This window comes from Xiphophorus hellerii, chromosome 6 (assembly GCF_003331165.1).
Source record: "Xiphophorus hellerii strain 12219 chromosome 6, Xiphophorus_hellerii-4.1, whole genome shotgun sequence".
NCBI lineage: Eukaryota > Metazoa > Chordata > Actinopteri > Cyprinodontiformes > Poeciliidae > Xiphophorus > Xiphophorus hellerii.
The window spans coordinates 30,355,800-30,383,667 of NC_045677.1; the positions used below are offsets into that span (position 1 = coordinate 30,355,800).

Below are 27,868 nucleotides of genomic sequence, written 5' to 3' on the forward strand. Positions count from 1 at the left end.
ACATGTAACCCACTGTGTTTCGCCTCATTTGGACCAGAACGTGTCACCAGAACCAGTGACCCAAATCCGGAGAGTCTATCTCTACTCTGGACCTGGTTCCGACCAGAACCTGGATCACCGACAGTTGCTCCTCGAGAGGCTTTTATTATGAAAACCTCCCAGGAAGTTGGGTCGGCAGCCCTCGGAGCTGTTCGGCCAAGTTCGGCTCCGTTCGGTTTATTTTCATCTCCGCCTCCAGCTGAGCGGAGCGACAAGAAGTTCGGACACCGAGGAGCCCAGAGCTGCCGCGGAGCCGAACCGAACCAGGAACTGGACCTGGACCACAGCGACACCACGGCGCAACCGGGACCAGCGCGGTGAGCGGACCGGGACCGGGACCGGAACGGAATCGAAGACGGCATCATTCCTTTCCAGAAGTCAGGGAGGTTCGGGTCGGACAGGCGGCGGTTCGGGGCAGCAGAACCGTGTCAAAGTGGACCGCCGGCGGCTGCAGGCAGCACCATGTACCAAGTCCAGGTGAGTGAGCCCAACAGAAATCTAGCAGAACCCAGAGAGCTTAGGGATGGTTCTGTTCGGAACCCGGCCAGGAAAGTTCCTCCGGTTCAGATACTCAAGGTTTCTACTGGGTTCTAGAGAACCGGATCAGGGAGAAGAACCCGAATTTATTTGCTTCTTGGTTCCTTAAACCAGTGGTCCCCAACCCCCGGGCCGCGGGCTGGTACCGGTCCGTGGACCAATTGGTACCGGGCCGCACAAGAAATAATTAAATTTTCCATTTTATGTATTATTTGAGTCTGGAGGATCTTTTATTTTGAAAGTCCTTTAACCGGATTCTCTCGGTTCCGTCTTGCCGCCAACATGGAGCCACAAGCAGCAAAATGAGTCAGAAACGGATCAGATTGTTTGTAAAGTTTCTTTGTGAAGGGAAAAGGCCCAGAGAAGAAACAGGAGGATGGATTTATCCCGGCAGGTGATTCCCACAGTCCAAGCTCTGCATGATATGGTGACCGGATGTTAATGAGGCAATGAAGCTTCAAGCTGCTTCTCCACTAGAGACCAAGAACCCTGAGCATCAGCAACACTTCCGGTCTCATTGTCTCTCGTCTCTCCCAGATGGACCGTCTGGTTGCAGAGAAACAAGCTCAGGGCTCCATTAGTCGTTATCCTGAGTTCAAGTTTTCACCAAAGTAAAATATTCGTTTTTGTGGCGCATCTGTATTTTATTTTGAAGGGATATGTAAACGTTACCATAGCGACCAGAGTCAGAGAGCGTTAGGGCAGTGGAGAGACGAGAGGAGAGGAGTTTGTGAGTTTTAGGTCTGGTTCACACCATTTAAGGATTGTGGGCCGATTTTCCAAACCTCTGTGACCACAGAGCCGATAAAAGTCCAACAGGTTCGGTCGGTTCGTGAGTCCAGCAGCAACACACCACAGAACCGATTCCAGAAGAAAATCCAGTAAAACCCCAACAGACCAAATATGAATTTAGAATAATCAAGCAGTGATAGTTTGTGGCTCATTTTAAGCGATAAAAAAGAAAAGATGTTTGATAAAAGATGGCGGATCAGCTGCTCTATTTGCTGCTCTATGATTTGGAGGTGAGTTGTGTTTTTTTCATAGTTAACATTTTAACTGAATAAACATAACCACATATAATAAATATATATAAAAATGACCTTTACATATAGTAATAAACATTTCCACATATCATCTGATGTCTCAGTTGCCATGACAACTGTCTGGGATTCGCTCCGTTCTGACGTCACCGCTTTCTGATTGGCTACCTGTCACATTCAACAGGCTGCGAAAATCGGGCCGAGACAATGTTGAATACGATCGATTTTAGATCGGCCATATTCAACACACCACCACTAACACACTGCAGGACTTGTACCGCAGCACAATTGGAACTTCCCGGATCGCTGCGGGAACGCTCAGGATCGCTGCGGGAACGTTCAGGAACGCTGCGGGAACATTCAGGATCGCTGCGGGAACGTTCAGGATCGCTGCGGGAACGCTCAGGATCGCTGCGGGAACGTTCAGGATCGCTGCGGGAACGTTCAGGAACGCTGCGGGAACGCTCAGGATCGCTGCGGGAACGTTCAGGATCGCTGCGGGAACGTTCAGGATCGCTGCGGGAACGTTCAGGAACGCTGCGGGAACGTTCAGGATCGCTGCGGGAACGCTCAGGATCGCTGCGGGAACGTTCAGGATCGCTGCGGGAACGTTCAGGAACGCTGCGGGAACGCTCAGGATCGCTGCGGGAACGTTCAGGATCGCTGCGGGAACGTTCAGGATCGCTGCGGGAACGCTCAGGATCGCTGCGGGAACGTTCAGGATCGCTGCGGGAACGTTCAGGATCGCTGCGGGAACGCTCAGGATCGCTGCGGGAACGTTCAGGAACGCTGCGGGAACGTTCAGGATCGCTGCGGGAACGCTCAGGAACGCTGCGGGAACGCTCAGGATCGCTGCGGGAACGCTCAGGAACGCTGCGGGAACGCTCAGGGTCGCTGCGGGAATGTTCAGGAACGCTGCGGGAACGTTCAGGATCGCTGCGGGAACGTCACTGCAGCACTCCGAAATGTTTCACCAGCTGCTTTGTGACGCTGCTTCTGTTCCCTGAATGTTCCAGTCCAACTTCCTGCTGATTTCTGGTTTCCTCCTGCAGTCTACCATCTCTTCGGGCCCTGGTCTTTGTTCTGGTTCTGGTTCCCTCAAGGAATGATTCAAGAACTCCATCAGATCCTGTCAGATCCATTTCTGTCTGACCAGTCCGGTTCTGATTGACTGATCAGGAGTTTGAGTCTTTCCGCTGAGGACGACCAAACAGGAAAAGGAAGAGCTTTCCAGCCCGACTGCAGCCTGGCAGACACAGGATCTGGATCAGTATGGAATTTTCCTGCCATAATCCATGAGCGCACATTTTTATTTTGAAAGCAGGACTTCATTCATGTTTGTCTTCTCCAAACTTCTCCTCGCGCCCACACTTAGTCTCTGCTCGCCTTTGTAAACACGACTTGGCACAGTCGCCTGGCAACCTCTCAGCCAATAGAATGAAAGTGTTGTACTGGGTGCGTTTGTTTCCTTCTAGTGGGTGAGCCTGTGTGGCTATTGTCGATTATAGCAACTAGCGCCACCTGCTGGATGTAGGGAGAAACAATGATGTCAGCTCCATGTTACACTAAACATCCGCCAGCAGTGTGATACTGATCGCTAACAGCTACTGATTGCTAACAGCTACTGATCTTAGGCAGGATTTTGTTCACCCAACCAACTCCCTACATCGGGCGCCAGCGGGTGGCGCAGGTTGGACTCCCCTGGCCATGGTCTCTTCCAGCTGCTGCCATCAGGCAAGAGATACAGAGCAATAAAAACCAGGACAAAAAACAGTTTTTACCCGATGGCAATCATGGCACTAAATTCAAAGGCATAAGAACTTCTGCTCTTGACACCACTTTGTTAAAAATGTAAATTCTGTTGCGACACCTCCAGGCGCTGCAACCATCTTCTGATGTCTATTTATTTCTCATTTTGTACTATTTATTTCTTTATCTTTGTTTATTATGTATATACACATAACCTGCATCTTAACTCGAGTCGAGCAAATCTCAATCTGTAATCTGTTGATGACAATGACAAATAAATCTTATCTTATCTTATCTTATCTTAGGTTGCTACAATCAATAGTAGCCACACAGGCACACATGCTAGAAGGAAACAAACGCACCCAGTACAACACTTGAGAGGTTGCCAGGTGACTGTGCCAAAAGGCAGTTCCATGTTTCGTAAGCGAGCAGAGTCTGAGCAGAGACTAAGTATGAGTGTGAGGAGAAGTTTACAAGCATTAGAAGTTTGGAGAAGAAAGACATGAAGTCCTGCTTTCCAAATGAACATGTGTGCTCTCGAATTATGGCAGGAAAATTCTACCATAGATCTGGCTCATGATCAGGTGTGAATGTACCTGGAGATCAGGAAGTTGAGCCTGTCAGTCAGAACTCGGGGCAGCAGTCAACAGCCCGACATGAAGAGTGTCCTTCCACTGAATGTGGGCGGAGCTAAAGGTGATGTCCCTCCCAGTATCCTGCAGGTTTTAATGATGACCTCTGACCTCCTGAGTGAGCTGGATGTGATGACCTCTGACCCTGCAACAGAGGGAGGAACCCTGAGGTTCTGGTTCTTCTGCAGCAGATGGTGTGTCCTCTGCAGGCTCCTGTAGTTACAGTCAGGGTGACCGGGGCAGTGTGTGTGTGTGTGTGTGTGTGTGTGTGTGTGTGTGTGTGTGTGTGTGTGTGTGTGTGTGTGTGTTGGTCTAAAAATAAACGGCCGTTCTGCTGAACAAACAATTCTTCACCAAACAGAATCTGCAGCAGAACCCAAAGAACCGATCAGATCTGCTCATCAGCTGATCGTATCCATAACCGATCAATGGATCCAGATGATCAGAAGTCTCAGACCTGGACCTGAGTCCAGAACCAGAGGGAGTCAGAGGTCTGATCAGCAGAACCGGGTCTGAAGCAACAGAGGAGCATCTGATCCCCAGAGGACCCAAAGTTAATATGCTGCCGCAGCAGACACACACACACACACACACACCCCCACACACACACACACACACACAGACACACACACACACACACACACACACACACACACCGACTTCACAGGCGGTCGGCCGACCCTGAAACACAGAGTGATGAAACATTAAACACTCTTCATCAGCTGCTCCTCTTCATCAGCTGCTCTGTCTGAGAAGCTCTTCCTCCTCCTCCTCTTCCTGAAGGTTCCTTCTGTCGTTCCCAAAAATGTTTATCAGCGGAAGGATGATGTCATGACTTCCTGTTAAAGTCCGGTCCAACCAGAACCAGGACCAGAACCAGGACCAAGACTGCGTTCCCTCTGCAGGCTTTAATGCTCAATTCTGATTTCTTTTTTTTGTTTGTTTGTTTATTTCATAATGGTTGTGATCTGCTGTCCCTGCTGCGCTGTAGAGGGCGCTGTGACTACTGAGCATGCTCAGTGGGAGTAAACATGGATGCTAACTGTGGAGCCAGGACTCCTTATGGTCGCCATGGCAGCACTTTTCTTCTTGGGCGAATCACAGTGCAGAGCAGAGACGTCTGGACTTCACTGAGAGTCAGAGCGCCACCTGGTGGCTCAGACTCGGGTTGCCTTGGCAACGAACGCCACCTGGTGGCTCAGACTCAGGTTACCTTGGCAACGAGCGCCACCTGGTGGCTCAGATTCGGGTCACATGGATTCAGGAGGCCTGTGTCTAATCTAATCAGATTCAGGCTGCAGTGAGTCCTGGAGCTGCTCTGAAGGTCAGAGGTCGAGCTGAGCGCTCTGATTGGCTGCTGTCTGCTTGCCTGCTGCAGGAGAGCCGCCCCCTGCTGAGCCCCTCCATCGATGACTTCCTGGCAGAGAGCCGCAGCGAAGCCGCCTCCGGACGACCCCCGACCTCCAACCCCGCAGGTACACTCAGCAGGAACCGCTTTGCTAATGACCTCTGACCTGCTGCGGGTCAGGCCGGATCATGTTTTCATGTGGGACCAGAACTGAACCAGAGCAGCTCTGACCTGGTTCTATTCTGACCCGGTTCTGACCCGGTGCCCTGTATGTCTTGCCGCAGTTCTGTCCACGGCTCTGGACCTGGTGGACCTGAGCGACCCGGCAGAGACCCGGCACCACCGGGTCACCAAGAGTCCAGTGAGGAGGACGACCGGGTCCAGGAGCCCCCGGCACAGAACCAGAACCGAAGAGACGGAGCTGGTCCCGGTCCAGCTGGAGCGCCGGCCTGCCGGACCCGGAACCCCCGACAGGACATCCCTGGACTCGGGTAAGACGGGCCGGTACCGGGTCCAAACCGGTTCTGGTTCAGCTGCCAGGAGAAGACGGGTTCCCTCTGAGGTCCATCAGAACCCAGGAGTTCTGGATCGAATGGACCTCAAAGGTTCTACAGAGAACATCATGGAGGTTCTGGAATCGTTAAAATGTCAGAGGTTCTGGTTCTGGAACTGGACCTGATCAGATTCAGCTGGAGGTTCTGGTTCATCCTGAGGCTCAGCAGCTTCATTTAGTTAAAAGCTTTGAAGTCAGCCAGTCGTCATGACGACGCCTTAATCTGAGCTTTTACTTTGATGAGAACTTCCTGTTTTAGCTCACGGATCACGCTGAGGTCAGAGGTCAGGAACTGCTCTCTCTGCTTGTGTTTCCAGTCAGCCTGTCCTCTCCTCTGGACAAGTGGGACGAGTTGGACCTGGACCTGGAGGACGGGGGACGACGCAGACGCCGCCAGGCCAGATGCACCTCCCACCACTCCTCCAGCGAGTTGCTATGGTAACCGACCCGCCTCAAGCCAGAGCCGTGAAGCGGCAGCAGACCGGTCTGCTGGTTCTTCTCTGGCTTCTGGTTCGGCCCGGTTCTCTTGCAGCTCAGACTCAGATCTTCCGCTCTGCTGATGACCCTCAGATTTATTTACAGGAAGCTGGTTAATTCCAGCAGCAGCCATGTTGGAAATAAGAATTTGATTTTAAACACTCAAACTGAAAGTTGATTGGAGGTTGTCTGTGTGTCTCCAGGTCTGCAGAGTTTAGGACAGATCCTCTGATGAAGAGCAGCTTGGACGATCTGGACTTCATATCTCTGAACCAGGTCAGTGCCACTAGATTCTGCTGAGGAACCGGGCCTGACTCGGTACCGGGTTCTAGCTTGGCCCCAAGCCGGTACCAGGTGAGCAGTTGTGGGTTCCACGGTAGGATGCCGTTATCCAACCATCAGTCTGTCCAGATCCATCCAGTGACATCACCCCATCATTGTGGGCTCGTCCTGTTGCCATGGTAACCCAGTGGGTGTCCCAGCTACTCTCCTCAGAGACCTGAGACCAGCAGACTGTGTGTAGTTCAGGGAGCGGGGGATAAAGCTGGCTTCTGTTTACTTTGACTGGACCGCTGCTGGACGACCTCTGTCTTCGTCTCTGCAGGACAACAGCGTGTCCAGACTCCGCAGACGGACCCGCTCTCTGCTGGGCAGGAACGAGTCCCTGGAGGACGAGTTCGTCCGCGCGAAGGCGGCTGTAGAGGTAAGACTCACCTGCTGTCAGCCGACTCGTCTGTCCCCAAACGACCCGTCTGTCCCTGACCCGTGACAGGAAGTGTCCCTCCAGCCACTTCCTGTCAGCAGATGGACAGAGCTGAGCTCAGATCAGAACCAGAGCCAGAACCTGTTGGTAATCGTTCTAGAACCAGACCAGAACTACAGCGCCACCTAGAGGCCGATATCTGGACCTGATCTCCAGGTTCTGGTCCGGGAGAGTCCATTATTCTGATGAGGTTCTGAGACCTCTGCCCGGTTCTGGTTCTGTTGCGGTTCTGGTGAGGAGGAGAGGTAGTAATGTCAGATTTCCTGGCGCTCCCACCGGCTCGCCTCAGTGGACCAATCACAGCGCTGCTCTGGCTGGAAGCTCCTGATTGGTCAGCTGAAGCTTTGCTGGAACCAGAACTTCCTGCTGATGCAGAAGGATTTCCTGGTGGAACAGAACCAGATCTGGACCTGACTAGGTCCTGACTGTCCCAGTGTTCCCAGTGTTCCCAGTGAGGCATCAGCAGACCTTGAACCCAGCGAAACAGATCGATGAAGCCTTAAAGAGGGAGGTGTTGGGTTCTGACCGGATCGGGTTCTGACCGGATTGACCAGTACCTTCCTGTTCTCAGATTCCTGCTGACTGAAATTCTAGAAGATCAGATCTCCTTCTGCTGAGTCGGCAGTTCTGTTGGTTCTGATCCAAGAAGGTCGGTCAGAGGTCTGAGCTCAGATCTGAGGGGTCTCCCACCCCGGTCCTCAGGGCCCGCTCTTCCAGCGATGACATAATTTCCTCAGCCTCCAGGTGCTGCAGGGAAACGTGCCCTGGGGACCGGGGTGGGAGACCCCTGATATAGAACCAAGCTGCTGCAGGGACCAGTGTGACCACAGGGTGGCGTAGTTCAGCCGCTTGGTGGAACCAGCTCACTGCAATGTTCTGCATGAGGAGACGACCGGCAGGGTCCTGATCGGATTCTTGTCTAGTTCTGGACTGGTTCCGATCTGGTTCTGATATGGTTCCGATCGGGTTCCAGTCAGTGTTCCGGTCTGGTTATGGGGTTCCAATCGGGTTCTGGACTGGTTCCGATGTTCTGATCGGGTTCTGGTCTGGTTCTGATCGGGTTCCGGTCTGGTTCTGGTCGGGTTCCGGTCTGGTTCTGATCGGGGTCTGCTCTGGTTCTTTTTGGGTTCTGGTCTGGTTCTGATCGGGTTCCGGTCTGGTTCTGATCGGGGTCTGCTCTGGTTCTTTTTGGGTTCTGGTCTGGTTCTGATCGGGTTCCGATCTGGTTCCTTTTGGGTTCTGGTCTGGTTCTGATTGGGTTCCGGTCTAGTTCTGATCGGGTTCCGATCTGGTTCCTTTTGGGTTCTGGTCTGGTTCTGATTGGGCTCTGGTCTGGTTCTGATTGGGTTCCGGTCTAGTTCTGATTGGGTTCCGGTCTAGTTCTGATTGGGTTCCGGTCTGGTTCTGATCGGGTTCTGGTCTGGCTCTGATTGGGTTCCGGTCTGGTTCTGGTCAGTATTCTAATCGGTTCTGGTCTGGTTCTGTTGCAGTCGGACACAGAGTTCTGGGACAAGATGCAGGCGGAGTGGGAGGAGCTTGCTCGCAGGAACTGGTTGGAGGAGACGGAGAGCCAGCAGAAGCCGGCCCCGCCCCCCGGCTCACCTGTGGAGAAGGTAACGCCCTGATGATGTCGCCTCGTTTTCTCCTGCAGCTTCCCAGCATGCATCACTGCCGTGATCTGGAGTTAATCTGCAGCTTTAATCCAGCAGCTTCCGTCCAGACGGCCAGCGGCCCTAATCCTCTAATCCTGTCAGGGTTAAGTCACCATGGCAACCGAGGCGACGCGGTCAGATCAGACCTCCACCAACATCCTGCAGATGTTTCACAATAAAAGCTCACCTGCTGAAAGGCTTTCATTTTGCAACATCAGGAGGATGGAGGCTGATTTTGATGGGGTCACACAGGAAGTACCATCACAGGGCGGTACTTCCTGTTGACCTCTGTGGTTCTGCAGGGGGGTACTTCCTGTTGACCTCTGTGGTTCTGCAGGGCGGTACTTCCTGTTGACCTCTGTGGTTCTGCAGGGTTACTACTTCAGCGCCACCAACCCGTACCTTGACTGGCCCAACGCCTTCGCTGAGGGTCAGGATAAAGCTAGAGAGGGAGACCTGAACGCTGCCGTCCTGCTGCTGGAGGCCGCCATCTTACAGGACCCCAGTGACGCCGAGGTGACCCGTTGGTTGGGTTCTGTCGTGGTCCAGTCTCTGACCGTCGACGCTCACCTGTGACCGTTTCCTGTTGCAGGCGTGGCAGACGCTGGGGACGACTCAGGCCGAGAACGAGAACGAACAGGCCGCCATCGCCTCGCTGCAGAGGTCAGACCAGCTTCCCGTCTACCTGATCTGTTCAGCTCTGACGGAGGTCGCTAACTGCTCACCTGCTGCAGGTGTCTGGAGCTCCGCCCCAACAACCTGCCGGCCCTCATGGCGCTCGCCGCCAGCCTCACCAACAGCAGCCAGCTGCCGGAGGCCTGCGACGCTCTGCGCCGCTGGATCGGCCACAACCACAGATACCGACACCTGGTCCAGAGCAGGAGTCCGCTACAGGGTTCCCCAGCCACACCACGCAGGGGCCCCGGCTGCTCCACACCTGCAAGGTAACGAAACACCTGAGCAGGACGTCAGCGTGGCGGCCCGGAGGAGTCCGGTTGGCCGGGGTCATCGGTACCAAAACGACTCCGAATGTCCAAGGAGGAATCTGGAGGCCAAGATGCAGGCAGCAGGTGGCGCCGCGTAGATAAAGCCAATGTTTCTCTTCCAGCTCGGCGCTGCAGGAAGTTCTGCTGCTCTTCCAGGAAGCGGCGCAGCTGAACGTGGATAACGTGGATCCGGACCTGCAGACCGGACTCGGAGTTCTGTACAACCTGAGCTCAGAGTTTGATCGGGCGGTGGAGGCGTTCAGCGCTGCGCTGTCCGTCAGACCGCAGGTAGCACCGGACCGCTGCTGGTTCTGGTTCTGGTGGGTCCGCTGCAGGCTGATGATGTCATGATGACCTCACTTCCTGTGTCCGTCTCCAGGACTACCTGCTGTGGAACCGGCTGGGAGCGACGCTGGCTAACGGCAGCCGCAGCGCCGAGGCAGTGGAGGCGTACGGCCGCGCGCTGCAGCTGCGGCCCGGCTTCATCCGCTCCCGATACAACCTGGGCATCAGCTGCATCAACCTGGGCTCGCTCAGGTACCGCCGCCCCTGCAGCCCGCTTACTGGGACGAAGGCTTGTTTATGACCCGGTTCTGGTTCTACAGGGAGGCTGTCAGTAACTTCGTCACGGCTCTGAACCAGCAGAGGTGCAGCCAGCGCTGCAGCCAGCTGCAGATGTCCACCAACATCTGGGCCGCCCTGCGGATCGCCGTCTCCATGATGGACGACCCCGGGCTGGACCGGGCCGCCAGCCTGGGGGACCTGGACCTGCTGACCAGAACCCTGGAGGGCAGAGACCTGTGATCGGGTCAGAGGTCACAGGAGGAGGTGGAGAATGCTGCTGCACCTGAAGCACAACCCTTTAACCTGGAGAACCTTCTGCTGGAGCTCCGCCCCTTGACCTCTGACCTGTCAGCAGAGCAATTTTCTCTCCTTCTGTATCTAAATGTCAGAGGAAGTTCTGCGCCTCTGGCCTGACCTCTGACCCGTCAGCAGCTGCAGCTCCTAGCTGAACGGATTGTAGCGCAGACGCAGGATCAGAACAAAGAAGAGTTTGTATTAATAGCAGCGGTGTTCAGTACGGAGGCCTGTAGGGGACATGGGGATTTTTTCTTTTGCGTTCCCTGGCAGTGACGTCCTGATCAGTTCATGTGTTATGACTGAACACTTTCTCACGGCCATCTTACTTTCTGCTATAATCTGAGGCTTTCATGAGGTTTTTCCATAGATGTTAAAATCTCAATGGGAAATATCTGAAGTTTTATATCTTTTTCTTTAAGATAGAAATTAACCACAAACCTCTGATATAAACAGAAACTTTCCATAAGAAGGAAAGAAATAAAAAATACATAAAAACTATTTGGACTATTTCTGAGTTATTATTATTATAGAGTTCAGTGTCTTGTTGCTCTGAACGGTCAACGTTTCCATCCCAGCCGACACTAACAGACATAAACATGGACTGAACCATTTCCAGTCAGAGTTAAGGATACACACCTTTTCAGCGAGGCTCTTTATTTGAAACTTTAAATTTTAAATTGACATTTGTGGCTGAAAATAAAATAGACCAGCAAATGTTGCAGGAAGCTTTCTGTGAGGGAAACCTTTCCCCATGACCCCCAGAGGCCTCCGTAGTTTAATCAATATTTATTAATGCTTGAATATTAATGTCCGTATGAGCTGCAGAGCCGAGTCAGTAGGTTTTACTGAGTCACCAAAATAAAAGCTCAGGTGAGAACAAAGGGGGCGGGGCCTAAACTGCAGGTCAAACACATAAATAATACTCAGTGAAACTATTTAAGTTATTTGTGAATAAATATGATCCATCAGTATTTCTCCTCAGGGAGTCGGAGGGTCTGATCTGAGCTGCTCTGTGTTTTACGTTCTGACTCATCATATTCATACATATTCATATCAATGGAGTCGTTTTAATCAGTGATAACGAGGCTTTTTAATAAACTCATAGCTGAACCCGGAGGTCAGAGGTCAACCATCTCTCCATACAGACACAGATATTTGGCACCCAAAACTAAACTAGGAAACCAGTTTGGTTCCTGTTGCCAAGTTTCCGAAATTTAATTTAGCAAAGTTTTATCATTTCTTATTCCTTTAAATGTAATTTCCATTTTGTCCTAATGAGGGCGCTGTATTCCAGCCTGTGCCCTTATTTGATTGTTTTTATGGTTTTTAATAAGTTAGTGTTGAGCACTGTTGCACTTTTAATCCTGTTTTATTCATTTTTATTGTGTTTGTCACTTCACACATAAATCCTATTAATCGATATTAAAGACAATAATCAGTTCAGTGTTTATTATTCCCATTCATTTTACTTCCATCATCATCCGGTCTCAAAGATCCGTTTATTTCCACCAACCAATCAGAGCCGAGATGAGACCAGCTGCATGCAGTCGCCATGGACACGCCAGCAGGGGGCGCTAACATTACCAGACCCCCATCACTCTACACGACAGCATTACCCATAGCAACGGGGTCACGACACATAGCAACAGGGTCACCACTCCTCCAGCCTCTGATTGGCTCTCAGCAGAGGGACCTGGTCTTCTATATCAACCAACCAACTCATCCATCCGTCCGTCCATCCGTCCATGGAGGTTCTGTCAGGTTCTGTTAGAACGTCTCTCAGCCGGTAATATTCATGGTTTCCATGAATCCAGATTTCTGTATTAAATGTTTTTATTGGCTGAAGCAGAAAATCATTTTCATTCACAGGATAAAGGCTTTAAACATTTCAGTCAGTTCCGGCTAACGCAGCTTGGTTCTGGACCGGCTCAGGGAAAACATGCAGACCACCGGATTCAAACCCAGAACCTCATCATTGCAGCGAGGCATCAGGTCTCTGATGAACCTGACCGCAAGCTGCAGAGGTCAGAGGTCACAGCAACATCTGGTGGAGGCAGAGCTTCACCTCAAGCAGCTGGAAGGGCACGGACCAGAACCAGATGAACCCGATCGAGACCAGAACCAAACCCTGATACCGCTGCTGGCCCACACCAGCACAGGCAGAACCACCCTCCTCCGGTCCGGTCCTGGTTCTGGTCGGAGCAGGTGGATCCAAACCGCTGCTGCTTCAGTCCGCAGCCTGCAGGTAGCGAGCAGAGAAGGCCTCCAGCTGGGTCTCCAGCTCCGTGGCCCGGTTCCTGGAAGCAGAACCAGAGCAGGTTCTAATCAGGTTTGGTCTGACCAGAACCTTTTAGATCCAAGTCCAGTTCTGGCAGTTGGTCTATGATCGTATCAGAATCATTTGTTGCAATGCCAATTCAGCCACTGGAGTTTCAGGATGACGGCCATTTTTCAAGATGGCCGTCGTTTTTGAGCCTTTCAAGCCAGTTATTACTGTAAAACGTTTGACATTTTCATGACTTAATGAACTTTATGTCACATCTTGTTTTCCACTTCCTGTTCTTGTGAAGTTAAGTTATGATTTGAGAATCAGAAACAGAACGTTGCAGTTAGCGAGCTAATGGTTAGCGCTAGCTTGATATCCCTTTTCATGTGTTTAGCAGATCAGCGTTAGCAGAGCTAAGATTCTTGTTTAGTGAGTTAGCGGTTAGTGACGTTAACGTGTCGGTTAGCTGTGCCCAACAATGGCAACAACAACAGCTGGTTTTCACTTCCTGCCCTCCGCCGTCTGCCCTGCTCCTGACCTCTGACCTCCGCTGTCTTTTCTGGATTCTCTCTCATCCTGAACTGTAAATCATGGATCAGGGGCCTCATGTGTAAAGCGGCGTGCACAAGTCATGTATAAAAATATACACAAACTTTTGACCTGCTGTGAAAATGAGTCAGAAACGGAAACTTTATCTGTAAACATTATCAAACAACAAAGTGACAAAACATATAAATCCACTGAAACCTGACGACATTCAGTTATTTAGACCAAGAAGAATCAAACCTGATGATTTTTATGATTTTAATATTTTATTGTTGAAATGATTAAACTGAACCACATTTATCCTCAGACAATAATCGAACACAAAATAAAGAAAATAAAAATAAAAAGACGTGAAAACCTCACTCCAACGTAAATAATACTGTTCCTCATAAAGGGGTAACGCATCGTCTGAATGCATCTATGGGTCATTTATTCTCTCTAAAAAGAAAGACAGACACCAGGGCAGGTAAAGCGAGCGCCCCTCACCTGAAGGCCTTGGACTTCCTCTGGGTCGCCTCCAGCCTCTGGATCCTGCAGGTGAGCTGCCGGATCCGTCCCTCCAGCTCCGCCTCGCTCAGGTCCACTCTCTGGGTCAGGCGGCCGAAGGTGGAGGTCAGCTCCCTCACAGAGAGAAAACATGGCCGCCGTCAGAACCGCCAGCAGAACCCGCAGGCGGGTTCTGTAGGGGCGGGGCTTACTTGAACACCTGCTGGCTGCAGGCAGAGCTGGTGACGGGAACGACGGCGCGGAGGCGGAAGGCGGCGAACTCTGTGAACTGCTGCTTCAGAGCGCGCTCCTGGCTGGAGGCCGTCCAGGTGAGTCTCTCATACAGGTAGAGCAAACCGTAGAGGGAGACGGACAGGGCCACAACCCGCCAGCCCACCGAGCGCCACACCTGGACACACACCGCAGCTAGGACACACACACACCTGGACACACACCACAGCTAGGACACACACACACACCTGGACACACACCACAGCTAGGACACACACACACACCTGGACACACACCGCAGCTAGGACACACACACACCTGGACACACACCGCAGCTGCAGGACATGTCCAGATGTGTCCAGAGCTGCATTGTCTCTCTGTCTCACCAGCAGAACCAGGAGACGAAGTGGACGGTTCTGGACCTGCCCGGTTTGGACTCACCACGCCCCCAATCAGCAGCACCGCCATGGACGCCCTGGAGGACACCGACACCAGGCTCGTTGCCATGGAAACCACCAGCCGGTCCTTGAGGGACGGTCCGTCCTGCAGACAGAGCAGCGTCTCAGCGGCCCGTCCCGCAGGACGTCCCGTCCGCCGGGCGGCGCTCACCTCGGGGACGGCCAGCGCCCGGTGGGCGCCGGCGGCGCAGATGAAGCGGGTCACCAGGGCGGTCCAGCCCAGGGAGAACCGGAAGTCGATGTCCTCCCTAAAGTCGGCGCAGAGGGCGGCCAGGCTGAGGTCAAAGGTCATCTCGAAGGACGAGGACGGAGCGCAGAGCTGCTGCTGGACGGACGGCGACACCAGGGGACGCACGCTGTCTGGGGACGGACAGGACACGGTCAGACGGTCGGCCACTCCTGAGTCAGAACCAGAACCAGGACGGGTCGGTACCGGTCATGAGTCTCTGCGCGTCCCGGATCTCCCTGAGAACGTCGCCATGGCAACGATGGGCCAGACCCCCAGAGAGACGCTGCTCCAGGTGCTGCACCAGTTTCTGCAGAACCGGGACAGAACCGGGTCAGTACCGGGTCATGGAGGTTCTGGGTCCAGACGGGTTTCAATGGGTTCTGGGTCTGCAGCAGGTCAGTGAGCACCAGGGCGCGCCCTGCTGGCCCAGTGGGCCTGGTGGGCTTTTCTCACCAGCAGAACCGCCAAGGTCCGATTGGTTCTGAAGGGTGGCTCCCCTTTAAACCGCCTGGACCCAGTCCGGCTCGGCCCAGGAACCCAGAACCTCATCAGAACCTGTGGGCTCCAGAACTCACAGCTTTGTAGAGCTCCAGGTTCTCCAGGGACGGGCTGAAGTCGGCCCGGAACTCCTCCACCAGAACCGGCAAGGAATGGATCTGGTCCAGCAGCGCAGAGGCCACCTGGGGCACAAACAGGCACTGGTTACCATGGAAACCACACAGACACAGGTCCAATGGCGGCAGGAACCGGAACCAGAACCCAGGTTCTGCCGGGTCAGGGGAACCTTGGCGGTGACGTCGTCCGTCAGGGTTCTGATCCGGTTCTTCACGCTGTCGCTCAGACGGCTCATCTGACCCCGGACGAAGTCCAGCCGGTCCCGCTGCTCCTCCCGCTCCTCCAGGCAACAGATCCTGTCAGAGGTCAGAGGTCAGAGGGGTTCCCACTGAGCACGCTCAGCGGATCATCTGACTGATCTCACTTCCTGTCTGCCGACGCAATGTTGATGGCGTCCATGACGGTCTTGATGGCCTCGGTGATCTGCCACGCCCGCACCGTGTGCTGCTCGAACTTGGTCCGGACCGCCGACTGAGAGATGAACTCCTGTACACAGAGAACTGGGTCAGAACCGGAACTGTGGTTCTGGGTTATGTGGTTTTGTGGTTCTGGGTTCTGGGTTCTGTGGTTCTGTGGTTCTGGGTTCTGTGGTTTTGTGGTTCTGTGGTTCTGGGTTCTGTGGTTCTGTGGTTCTGTACCTCGAAGGTTCTCTCGAACTGCTGGAACTCTGTCAGCCGGTCCTGGAAGCCTTCAGCCAGAGCGCCCCCTGCAGGACGATCAGTGACGGTCAGCCAGGCTAACGCTAAGTGTTGTTAGCTTTTATTTTAAGGTAAAGTAATTTTATTTTTATAGTACATTTTCAGCAACGAGGCAATTCAAAGTGAAAACAGGAATTAGAAGGAAATACAACAAAACAGCAAAGAACAAAAGAAGAAAAAAGATAAAACAGTATTTAATAAACTAGTCGTTAATAAACTAGTCGTTAATAAACTAGTCATTAATAAACTAGTCATTAATAAACTAGTCGTTAATAAACTAGTCGTTTCTCTGGATTCTAAGTTTGTCCTAATTCCTCCTCTGGGTTGCAAGATAATTATAAGTACGTTATCATTTATAAGATAGAAGGAGTTTCTATGGAAAATCATTTTAAAAATATGATAATTATGGTAATAGACCAATATCATATTTGACTCAGAATAAAGAAATTGTCTTTAGATCAGGCAGACTTCACATTTCCATCTGCCCTAGAGTCTCAACTGGTTCGTCTCTGTTAATTCCAATCATCCAGATTTAGCGTGGAAAGAATCTCATCCAACTGGCGTCTCTGTCCCACAGCATCAGTCTGAGTGTTCGCCAGTCGGCCCAATCCGTCACTAATCTGTCGATATTCCAGGGATCCACCAACTCCTAGCAGCAGAAATCCTGTTGTCATGAATCCAAATAAATCCAGGATGTGTCCCTTTGTGTGTCCCCGCTGGGCTTTCCTGTGCCCAGTCGTCTCGTTGAGAAACTTTGATTAATTGCACTGAGAGACCGGTTAACCAGATCCATAGTTTGTAGCGTCAGAGGATGTGCAAAGAGGGGCTCCAAACAAGCAGCACAAAAACAGAGCAAGCGAAGGCGGGCAGGAGGGAGCAGAGGAAAAAGCTTCTGCCTTCACCGAGAGCCAGAGAGAAATAGTTTAAATGATCCCTAACAGGCTGCGGCCGCAGGCGGGTATTAACCAGTCACACCGCTAAGGCTGCCTAGCGCTGCTAGCGATGATTTGAAACAGCTTCACCTGTATCTGCAGGTGTCTGAACTGCTCAGCTCTACCTGCAAACAGAGGAAAGAACTGAGCAACTAGCCAGAACCAAAGGCCTGGATGCAGGGCCGTGCCAAGACCTTTGGAGGGGCCGGGGCTCAAAGTTTAAAAAGGGCACATTGACCAAGATCTTAAAACTCCGTACAACAGCATAGCAACAACCCATATTGATCAAGAATCTAATTGGATCCTACTAAATCATTGCCATCATGTGGGGACAATGCAAAGCAAATCTAGTCTATATTTTCCTTGATAGGGATAAACTTTCTGTTTCTGCTGCTGAGCGGATCTGAGACTGAAGCTGTTATACAGACCGGAGGAGAGAAGGTCAAAGGTCATGAAGTTATGAAATAAGCAAATTTGCTGCCATTTTACTAATGAAGCCCTAATAATATCTATTTAACCTCTAGAGCAGGGGTCTCAAACTCCAGGCCTGGAGGGCCGCAGACCTACAGTTTTTAGATGCGCCACAGGTACAAAACGCTGGAATGAAATGGCTTCATTACCTCCTGCTTGTGTAGACCAGTTCTCCCAGCCTCGCTAATGACCTAATTATTCTGTTCAGCTGTGGTGCAGCAGAGGCTCATCTAAAAGTTGCAGGACTGCGGCCCTCCAGGACTGGAGTTTGAGACCCCTGGTCTAGATCAACCTGGCTGCAGACTGAGTTATAGATCCAAAAGCTCAAAGGGGTTAACTCTATATAATAGTTTGATGTTAAACCTCTAGATCTAGAATTATAAGACTGGGATATCAAGGCAAAGAAAACTCAGTAGCTGCAGGTAGGGGCCATTCAGGGGCCTCCAGACACTCAGGGGCCTCCAGACACTCAGGGGCCCCTAGAAATGGTCTAATTGTAACAGACCATAGATCTAAACCTGTAGCATCATTTATAGAGAATAACAATGTTATTACATTTTATTTAATGCATCAGCTGAGAAAAATAAATAGTACATTTAGGATTTAACTAGGACGTTTACTTTGTAAAAGTTTAAAGAATCATCTTGATAGTTTGATTGTTGTGTTACCATGGCTACAATATGGTGTAATCTTTGTGTTTGAATTGGGTTTGTTCACAAATATGTCACAGCCAATAACCAATAATCAGTGATTGATTTTAAACCTGGTCTCCCTCTCACAGATTCACCTGATCGACATTTAAACATGTTAGTGATGCTGAGGTTCTTAGTAGGACGGGGGGTTCTGGCTAAGGCCCCATATTACCTTGGGCCGGCCCTGGAGGAACAGCTGCTATGATGCGCATCTCTGGAACCCACCTGGAATCTACCTGGAATCCACCTGGAATCTACCTGGAATCTACCTGGAATCCACCTGGAATCTACCTGGAATCCCCCGGTGGCCCCTGTCAGCCCCCCGATGCTTTGGAGACATTTTGGTTCATTTCATTGTGGCATGTTTGGCTTTTTGCTGCGGTTCTGATTATTGCTACAATATTTTCTCTGATGTTTATTTCATGAACTCTAATTGGGCCGAATCTTCCTTTAACACTTGAGGTTCTGCAGTAACTTCTGTTTACAGCCCAGAGCCTCCAGCGGCTTTAACCTGCCTGGTAGAAACGTTAAGGAGAAGCAGAGCGAACAGTCAGCAGGTGGTACCAGGTGGTACCGGGTGGTACCGGGTGGTACCAGGTGGTACCGGGGCTTTGAGGTGCGTCACGACTCGCGGTAACAGTCGGTACCGTGTCTTATATCAGGATGTCTGATACCAGGGCCGGCCCTAGCCTCTATGGGGCCCTAAGGGAAATGCGGTTTTGGGTCCCTCTAGTTCTGCTAACAATGTGGACCGGCTGCAATCAGCAGTCGGATCATTAGGTCATTCACACACCTGCTATAAACTTATTGCATCTCTAGCTGTGCTGTTTACATTATATACATGTTTAATAAGATTCATTTATTGACCAGTTGATTTCTGGGAGCTGATTTAATTAATTTTGGGGGATCGTGATCTGCTGATTCTTACATGTGAAGCCCATCCTAATCCCTGATCTGATCTTCATCAGCAAAGGTTTCTAAATCATCTCTGTCCTCTTCTGCTCTGCAGGGAGACGTTTGACTGACCGACCCACCAGGTCTGAACGTTTACAGCTAACAATATTCACCCCATTGTTACCAACTGTGAAGTCAAATCAGAAAAAGGAAAAAAAAAAAAAAAAAAAAAAAGACATGCGCACTATGTTCCACACGGACCTAAAAGAGGGACGGACAATGAAAGAAAAAAAGGCGGAAAAGAAAGCCAAACAGAGAGGACTGGTGTTCGGGGACGCTTCATCAGAAATCCTGGAATCTATGCAGATCTGGACAAATCTGTAAACGAGCGGAGAGGCAGCCGGTAAGACAGATCGGACTGCAAAAGTACTGACATCCCGACAGCGGGCCGCCAGCAAATTAACGCCTATAACCGCAGCGTCTGAACTGAAGCGGTGGATTGTAGTGGCAAAGTCTGGAACTGATTGACTGATTTTAATGATTGAACTGATTGTTGTTGTCATTGGGTATTAATGTTAATTATTAATCAATTTAGCATTAGCTATTTATATTTATAAAATAATTATTTATGATTAATATTAAAAGGTGAATATTTGTATATTTAAATAAATTAAAATATTATGGAATTGTAAATATTAATGTGAAATGTATTTTAAAGTTAGAGAACTTAAGTTTAGTTACTTGTTCATTTAACTTTAATTACTTTGTGGGTTTGATTCACAGTGGTTTGCTTAGTATTGTTTATATAGTTTGTAATCATTTGCTTTGTAGTTTGAGTGGAATTGATTTATGTAGAATTACATGCAGATTAGTAATTATTTTTCTTCTTTGGGTTTGTTTAAAGGTTTTTACCTGCTTTGGACCATTCATGAAATATCATGGCACACATTTAATAAATGGAGGATGAAAAATGAAGAAAACTGCTTGGTCCTTTGAGTAAAATCCCTGTTAATAAGAGTTTACATCGTTTGTCCATCCCTTCTCAAGTGGGGAAGCTGCATAAAGTAGAAAATAACTTGACACCAACTCAGTGACTTTCTTGCTACATTTAGCAACATTTCAGACAAAAAATTAGTTTTATAATCATTTAAACCAAAATCTAAATCAGCAGGTCAGGCTTTTTAAAGATCGGTAACCAGGGATCGGCCAGAAAACTGCAATCGGTGCAGCTCTACACACATTCATGACGTTCTTTGATTAAATTCATTTCTCTTAAGCGTTACTCCAGTAGCTAAAATGTTATTTACACCAGGTGAGTCTTTCTCCCCTGAGAATGTGGACCGGTACCGGTACCAGACTGATTCTGAGCCTTCAAATGATTTTAACAGAAATTTCTCATAACTGGACCGCCCTGGTGACCCGCTTCGTCTAACTTATATTTAGCTAAATATGATTCCTGAGGGGCACAAACAGGCCTCCTGACAGACAGATTAAAAAAATTAAAAATTGAAAAAAAAACAAAGCAACCTCCAAAAGGGAACCAGGGGCATCAAGGATAAAAGGGGCAGGGGCTCAAGCCCCCTTCACCCCCCCTGCACGTGCCTGCCTGGATGTGTTTACATCTCACTCAGGTTTCTGTCTGCATGAAGTTGGTGGTTAGTTAGCAGTGTAGCGGGTTAGCAGTTTAGCGAGTTAGCGGTTAATGGGTTAGCGGGTTAGCAATTTAGCGAGTTAGCGGGTTAGCCTGTGGATGTTGCATTCGTCTCCTACTCGCGCCTGGAGTCAGTCAGTTAGTTCTGTGTTACTTATTCTTCATAAATTCACTTAGTAAGAATTTTAGACTTTCGTCCTTCACAACCTTCTGGGGAAACCCTGCAAATTCACAGGTTCTGGTCCTCATCAGGAACCAGAACCCGGTTCAACCGACCCGGTTCCCCTCTGTCCCTCTGTCTCACCTGTCTCCGGCATGCCCTGGTTCCGCTGCGTCCTGCAGATCAGAACCTCCTTGGCAGAGATGAAGAAGATTCTGTCAGCGGCCCGGTCCGGTTCAACGACCCGCAGCTCCTCCGACAGGAAGCTGATGCAGCGGTCCAGGTGCTGCTTCCTCACCTGGGCAGCGAGGGCCCGGGGGACAGAAGGGGGGGGTTAGGGAAACGTGAGCAGGGGCGTTGCCATGGTAACGGCTCCTCACCTGGTCGATGAGCTCGGGCTCCGTCACCGAGGCGTCCCAGCGGTTATGGAGGATGAAGACGTTCGGCTTGGAGATCCGCTCACTGACCTTATGGAAGAACAGCTTCTCCTGGACAGAACCAGACCAGAACTGGTACAATTACCAGAACCGGGCCAGAGCTCGGACCAGAGCTGGGTCAGCTACTGGATCCCGGGTCAGAACAAAACTGGGTCAAGGCAGAACAGGGTCAGAATCAAGTAAGCGACCAGAACCAGATCAGAACAGAACCGGGCCAGAGGTCCAATCAGAGGTCTTCACCAGGTTCTGTTGATGCAGAAGCTGGACAGGCCGAGAACGCCGATGGTCCAACTCGACCAGAACCGGACCTCCTCCACTGTCAGTAGAACTGGTTCTGGTTCCTCTGGACCCAGATGGAGAGGATTGGTCGCGGTTCTGATGATGTTATCCTGGACCAGAACCAGAACCCGTCTGACTCTGTCTGAGGGATCTTCTTCCAGGTGAAGCTCTGCCTCCGTCTGGTTCTGATCCGGTTGGGTTCTTGCCTGAACTGGGTCTGGCTGAGCAAGACCAGACCTGGGCTCAGAAATATTGGGTCCGGTTGGGACTGGATCAGAACTTGCTTAGATGTCAAAACCACTTCCTGAGGAAGAACCGCCTGCAGATCTGGACCTGCAGTCCGAATGCTGACTGTTTCATGAAAACGGTTCTGGTTCCGGTTCTTTTTATTATTGACTATTTTTTGTGGATACTTCTGATGAGAGAAAAAGTTTGGACACCCTGGTCTAGACCTTGGACTGGGTCTGAGCTCAGCTTCCTGAACGGGACCTGCCAGAACCAGAACATCCGGTCCACCTGCAGGTACCGGCCCTTTAAGACACATGATGATGATGATGATGATGATGATGATGTAGTGGTCTTCCTCACCGTGTTCATCAGCGTCGACTCGGCGTTCCCCACCAGAACAAAGACATCGGCGTCCAAACAGAACTTATCGATCCAGCTGTCCAACTCCAGGGTGACGTCCGTCCCTGGGCTGCCAGGGGTCAGAGGTCAGAGTTAATCTGAATCTCTCTGGTTCTGACAAAGACTTCAGAAGGACTCCCTCAGAACCCAGACGGGCCCAGTGGTTCTGTGTGGAAGAATTTTCCTGCCATAATCCATGAGCGCACATTTTCATTTTGAAAGCAGGACTTCATTCATGTTTGTCTTCTCCAAACTTCTCCTCACACCCACACTTAGTCTCTGCTCGCTTTTGGAAACACCACTTGGCACAGTCGCCTGGCAACCTCTCAGCCAATAGAATGAAAGTGTTGTACTGGGTGCGTTTGTTTCCTTCTAGTGGGTGAGCCTGTGTGGCTATTGTCGATTATAGCAACCAGCGCCACCTGCTGGATGTAGGGAGAAACAACGAAGGTTTTCTGCTCCATAGTACACTAAACATCTGGATGGATGGATGGATGGATGGATGGATGGATGGATTATCTATCTACCTCTAGAATCTATCTATCCGGATGTTTAGTGTACTACTGTGCCAAATGTCATTTTCAAAAGCGAGACTAAATGTGAGCAAGAGGAAAAGCTTTGAGTCTAAATGTTACAACTTTGGGGAAGACAGACATGAAGTCCTGCTTTCAGACTGAAAATGCTCGCTCTTGGATTATGGCAGGAAAATTTCCCCGTAGTTCTGCCCCTCAGGGGTTGAGTTGGAACACTGAGGTTCTCCTGAATCATTTAGAAATGACAGAACCAGAACCTGTTCTGATGGTTCTGAACTCAGACAGATCAGAACCTAATGGCCTCACCTGTCCATCAGAACCAGGTCGTCCCTCAGCAGGGCGCAGCGGTTCTTGGGCCAGAACACTCGGACCAGGCTGCCCGAGTCTAGCGCCGGGTCCATGTGCAGCGCGTGGGCTAGCTGGTTTACTGTCTGCAGGACACAGAGGGAGAGCAGTCAGAACCGGGTCAGAAACGGGCCCCCCGGTGGTTCTGTTCACCCACAGAGACGGCGCGGCGCTCGGCAGACGCCTCGGTGGTGAGGTAGGGCTCGGCGGCATCCGTCCCCTCCACGCTCAGGAAGCAGTTGGTGGTGTGGCCGATGCCGCTGGGCAGCACCCGCTCCCTCAGCATGGCGTTGATCACCGTGCTCTTCCCGTTGCTGGTTCTGAAGAAGGACAACACAAGGGGAACCGGGCCGGAACCAGGTCCCCAGTTGCATCATGGTTCAAGAGAAACGTGCCATCTACTTCTGGTCTGGTTGGTCTGCAGCAGCCGGATCAGAACTAACTGGGTCTCAATTGAACACGAACATCGGCTGCAAGGCATCAGCTGGAGGCTTCAGAACCAGGTTCTGCTCCGGCTGGACATCTGCTAGAATATGTTCATGTCCTTAAACAGATCATGACCTCAATGCTTCAGAGGAACAAGAACCAACAGAAAAACCGTACCTGAAACAAAACAAGAACCCAACAGGAACCCAACAAGAACCAACAGGAACCCAACAAGAACCCAACAAGAACCAACAGAAACCCAACAAAAACCCAATAGGAACCCAACAAGAACAAAATAGGTACTCAGCAAGAACCCAACAAGAACCCAACAGGAACCCAAAAGAACCTAAAATTAACCCAACAGCTTGTATTATAAATGTTGTGGTGTTGCTATATTGAAATAGTGGAACATAAGCAGCATCATAGTTTAGCTTCAGTTCTCTCCAGTGGACCACCAGTGGACCACCAGTAGATCTCCAGTGGACCACCAGTGGACCAGCAGTAGATCTCCAGTGGACCACCAGTGGACCAGCAGTGGACCACCAGTGGACCAGCAGTAGATCTCCAGTGGACCACCAGTGGACCAGCAGTGGACCAGCAGTGGACCACCAGTGGACCAGCAGTGGACCACCAGTGGACCACCAGTGGACCAGCAGTGGACCAGCAGTGGACCACCAGTGGACCACCAGTGGACCACCAGTAGATCTCCAGTGGATCGCCTCGACGCCCTGACCACCGGGCTGATCAGGTTTACTGGGGAAACCCTGAAACAGGAACCCAATAGAAACCCACATACTGGCAGCACACCGCCCCTGCTGGTGGGAGGTAGTTCTGACCCGGTTCTGACCTGCCGAAGAAGGCCACCTTCATGGTTCTCCGCAGCAGAACCTCCCTGATGGCGGCCAGCTTGGTGGCGCAGCTCTGCATCTCCAGGTTCTGCTCCTCCACAGCAACCGGACCCAGGTCCTGGTTCTGAACGGCTTCTGGTATCACAGTAGACAAACCAACATGAGCGGTTCTGAAGGTCCAAACTGGTGAGGTCTGGATGGTTCCAGGTGGTCAGAACCTCCACTGGTTCTGGACTGGTTGGAGATGAATTCTCTGAACGTCCAGCAAATGCCAGGTGTGTGTGTGTGTGTGTGTGTGTGTGTGTGTGTGTTTCTGACCGTCCACAAAGGCAGAACCGCTCTTCACAAACTCCAGCAGTTGGTCGAAGATCGACCCGATCGATCGCTTAGCAACCACGAACCGATGCAGAGGAGACGGGTCCTCAGGGTCCATGGCTCCTACGCACACAGAGGACTGACAGAACCAGAACCAGAACCAAAGGTCCTGGTCCAGCTCTATGGAGGTCAGGTTTCTGACTTTAGCTCCAGAACCGGGCCCAGATGGTTCTGACCCTGATGAAGGTAAATGGTCCCATCAGAACCGACCGGACCTTCAACAGATGCCAGAACCACATCCTTACCGTGATCTGTGGTTCTCCCAGGTTCAAAGGTCAGTCCTGCTTCAGGGTCTGGTCCCAGTCGGGTCGGCGCCGGCTCCCATCACGGCCCGGTCCAACTGGCGGACAGAACTCTGCTTCAGCGTCTAAAGAGCTTAGAGTCTCAGAGGAACGTTGATCCACTTAGCAGGATTAGAGCCGCAGACGCCTGGAGACAGAAGGAGACAGTAGGAGACATTAGGAGACAGTAGGAGACAGAAGGAGACACTAGGAGACAGTAGGAGACACTAGGAGACACTAGGAGACAGAAGGAGACATTAGGAGACAGTAGGGGACAGAAGGAGACACTAGGAGACAGAAGGAGACACTAGGAGACAGAAGGAGACATTAGGAGACAGTAGGGGACAGAAGGAGACACTAGGAGACAGAAGGAGACACTAGGAGACAGAAGGAGACATTAGGAGACAGTAGGGGACAGAAGGAGACACTAGGAGACAGAAGGAGACAGTAGGAGACATTAGGAGACACTAGGAGACATTAGGAGACACTAGGAGACAGTAGGAGACACTAGGAGACAGAAGGAGACATTAGGAGACAGTAGGGGACAGAAGGAGACACTAGGAGACAGTAGGAGACACTAGGAGACACTAGGAGACAGAAGGAGACACTAGGAGACAGTAGGAGACATTAGGAGACACTAGGAGACACTAGGAGACATTAGGAGACAGTAGGGGACAGAAGGAGACACTATGAGACAGAAGGAGACATTAGGAGACAGTAGGGGACAGAAGGAGACACTAGGAGACAGTAGGAGACATTAGGAGACACTAGGAGACAGAAGGAGACATTAGGAGACAGTAGGGGACAGAAGGAGACACAAGGAGACACTAGGAGACAGAAGGAGACACTAAGAGACAGAAGGAGACATTAGGAGACAGTAGGGGAAAGAAGGAGACAGTAGGAGACATTAGGAGACACTAGGAGACACTAGGAGACAGAAGGAGACATTAGGAGACAGTAGGGGACAGAAGGAGACACTAGGAGACATTAGGAGACATTAGGAGACACTAGGAGACAGTAGGAGACATTAGGAGACACTAGGAGACACTAGGAGACATTAGGAGACAGAAGGAGACACTAGGAGACAGTAGGAGACATTAGGAGACACTAGGAGACATTAGGAGACAGTAGGGGACAGAAGGAGACACTAGGAGACAGTAGGGGACAGAAGGAGACACTAGGAGACAGAAGGAGACATTAGGAGACAGTAGGGGACAGAAGGAGACACAAGGAGACACTAGGAGACACTAAGAGACAGAAGGAGACAGTAGGGGACAGAAGGAGACACTATGAGACAGAAGGAGACATTAGGAGACAGTAGGGGACAGAAGGAGACACTAGGAGACAATAGGAGACAGTAGGAGACATTAGGAGACACTAGGAGACAGAAGGAGACATTAGGAGACAGTAGGGGACAGAAGGAGACACAAGGAGACACTAGGAGACAGAAGGAGACACTAGGAGACACTAAGAGACAGAAGGAGACATTAGGAGACAGTAGGGGAAAGAAGGAGACACTAGGAGACACTAGGAGACAGTAGGAGACACTAGGAGACAGTAGGAGACACTAGGAGACAGAAGGAGACATTAGGAGACAGTAGGAGACAGAAGGAGACACTAGGAGACAGTAGGAGACATTAGGAGACAGTAGGAGACACTAGGAGACAGAAGGAGACATTAGGAGACAGTAGGGGACAGAAGGAGACACTAGGAGACAGTAGGAGACACTAGGAGACAGAAGGAGACAGTAGGGGACAGAAGGAGACAGTAGGAGACAGAAGGAGACAGTAGGGGACAGAAGGAGACACTAGGAGACAGAAGGAGACAGTAGGGGACAGAAGGAGACAGTAGGAGACACTAGGAGACAGAAGGAGACATTAGGAGACAGAAGGAGACACTAGGAGACAGTAGGAGACACTAGGAGACAGAAGGAGACAGTAGGGGACAGAAGGAGACACTAGGAGACAGTAGGAGACACTAGGAGACAGAAGGAGACATTAGGAGACAGTAGGGGACAGAAGGAGACAGTAGGGGACAGAAGGAGACAGTAGGAGACAGTAGGAGACACTAGGAGACAGAAGGAGACATTAGGAGACAGTAGGGGACAGAAGGAGACACTAGGAGACAGTAGGAGACACTAGGAGACAGAAGGAGACATTAGGAGACAGTAGGAGACACTAGGAGACAGTAGGGGACACTAGGAGACAGAAGGAGACAGTAGGGGACATAAATATTGAAAAAGCTCCGTTTATTATATAATTTCTCTGTTGGGAAAGTTTGTTAGATTTTTCTGTAACTCAGTTTTCAGGGTTAGAAGCTACAACTCTTAGTAGCATTTCTTTTTTTTAAAGTTATTTCACTCAATGCTCGAGGGTTAAGGAACAACATTAAAAGAAAGGCAACGTTTTTATATCTTAAAAATTTTAAAGCAGATTTCTGTTTTATCCAAGAAACTCATTCAACTGCAAATGATACCAAGTTCTGGAAAAGTCAGTGGGGGACGAACTATGGCTGGAACATGGATCCACTCAGTCAGCAGGAGGAAACATTACCAAACAACTTCAGTGGAGATGGATTATGTCCACACATATGGACATTTTGTCTTATTAGTTGTATCAATAAATGAAGAATTTTTTTGTTGGGTTCTATATATGGGTACAATACCAAAGCAGAAAATATGCAACTTTATGATAGATGGAGTAACGGGGTGAATTACTTATGTGGAAAATATCATATGAATATTATTACTAT

At 50.5% G+C, this 27,868-nt stretch overlaps 2 protein-coding genes across 5 annotated transcripts; one reads left to right on the forward strand and one right to left on the reverse strand.

Annotated features, from left to right (window-relative positions):
- The first annotated feature begins 175 nt into the window (after positions 1-175).
- Positions 176-12,078, forward strand: pex5lb (peroxisomal biogenesis factor 5-like b). Its single transcript, XM_032566152.1, has 13 exons — positions 176-516; positions 5,376-5,472; positions 5,630-5,836; positions 6,216-6,336; positions 6,579-6,651; positions 6,980-7,078; positions 8,629-8,751; positions 9,163-9,306; positions 9,383-9,453; positions 9,525-9,734; positions 9,899-10,064; positions 10,156-10,313; positions 10,382-12,078. Exons 1-13 carry the CDS (start codon positions 502-504, stop codon positions 10,578-10,580), a joined length of 1,683 nt encoding a protein of 560 aa, XP_032422043.1. The 5' UTR covers positions 176-501; the 3' UTR covers positions 10,581-12,078.
- On the reverse strand, positions 12,077-27,610 carry mfn1a (mitofusin 1a). 4 transcript variants are annotated; one of them, XM_032566149.1, is made up of 18 exons: positions 25,082-27,610; positions 24,780-24,899; positions 24,461-24,596; positions 23,345-23,507; positions 23,149-23,273; positions 22,271-22,379; positions 21,347-21,454; positions 21,111-21,264; positions 16,107-16,174; positions 15,833-15,954; positions 15,638-15,764; positions 15,429-15,533; positions 15,058-15,160; positions 14,776-14,984; positions 14,485-14,709; positions 14,148-14,344; positions 13,936-14,070; positions 12,077-12,934 (listed from the first exon to the last, which is right to left on the reverse strand). In XM_032566149.1, the coding sequence occupies exons 2-18, from the start codon at positions 24,892-24,894 to the stop codon at positions 12,865-12,867; spliced, it is 2,271 nt and encodes a 756-aa protein (XP_032422040.1). In that variant the 5' UTR covers positions 24,895-24,899; positions 25,082-27,610; the 3' UTR covers positions 12,077-12,864. The 4 variants fall into 4 exon arrangements, with proteins under 4 accessions (XP_032422040.1, XP_032422039.1, XP_032422041.1 ...); XM_032566148.1 differs by having other exon boundaries at positions 24,780-25,013; XM_032566150.1 differs by having other exon boundaries at positions 14,608-14,709; positions 24,780-27,610.
- Between the last annotated feature and the right edge of the window lie 258 nt (positions 27,611-27,868).

Coding starts and splice junctions, on each gene's coding strand:
- pex5lb (XM_032566152.1), top strand. Junction 6,337..6,578: donor TCCTCCAGCGAGTTGCTATG/GTAACCGACCCG, acceptor GTGTGTCTCCAG/GTCTGCAGAGTTTAGGACAG. Junction 7,079..8,628: donor GCGCGAAGGCGGCTGTAGAG/GTAAGACTCACC, acceptor GTTCTGTTGCAG/TCGGACACAGAGTTCTGGGA.
- mfn1a (XM_032566149.1), bottom strand. CDS start 24,894: ATGGACCCTGAGGACCCGTCTCCTCTGCATCGGTTCGTGGTTGCTAAG. Junction 15,534..15,637: donor CGGACGACGTCACCGCCAAG/GTTCCCCTGACC, acceptor TTTGTGCCCCAG/GTGGCCTCTGCGCTGCTGGA. Junction 14,071..14,147: donor TGCAGCCAGCAGGTGTTCAA/GTAAGCCCCGCC, acceptor TCTCTCTGTGAG/GGAGCTGACCTCCACCTTCG.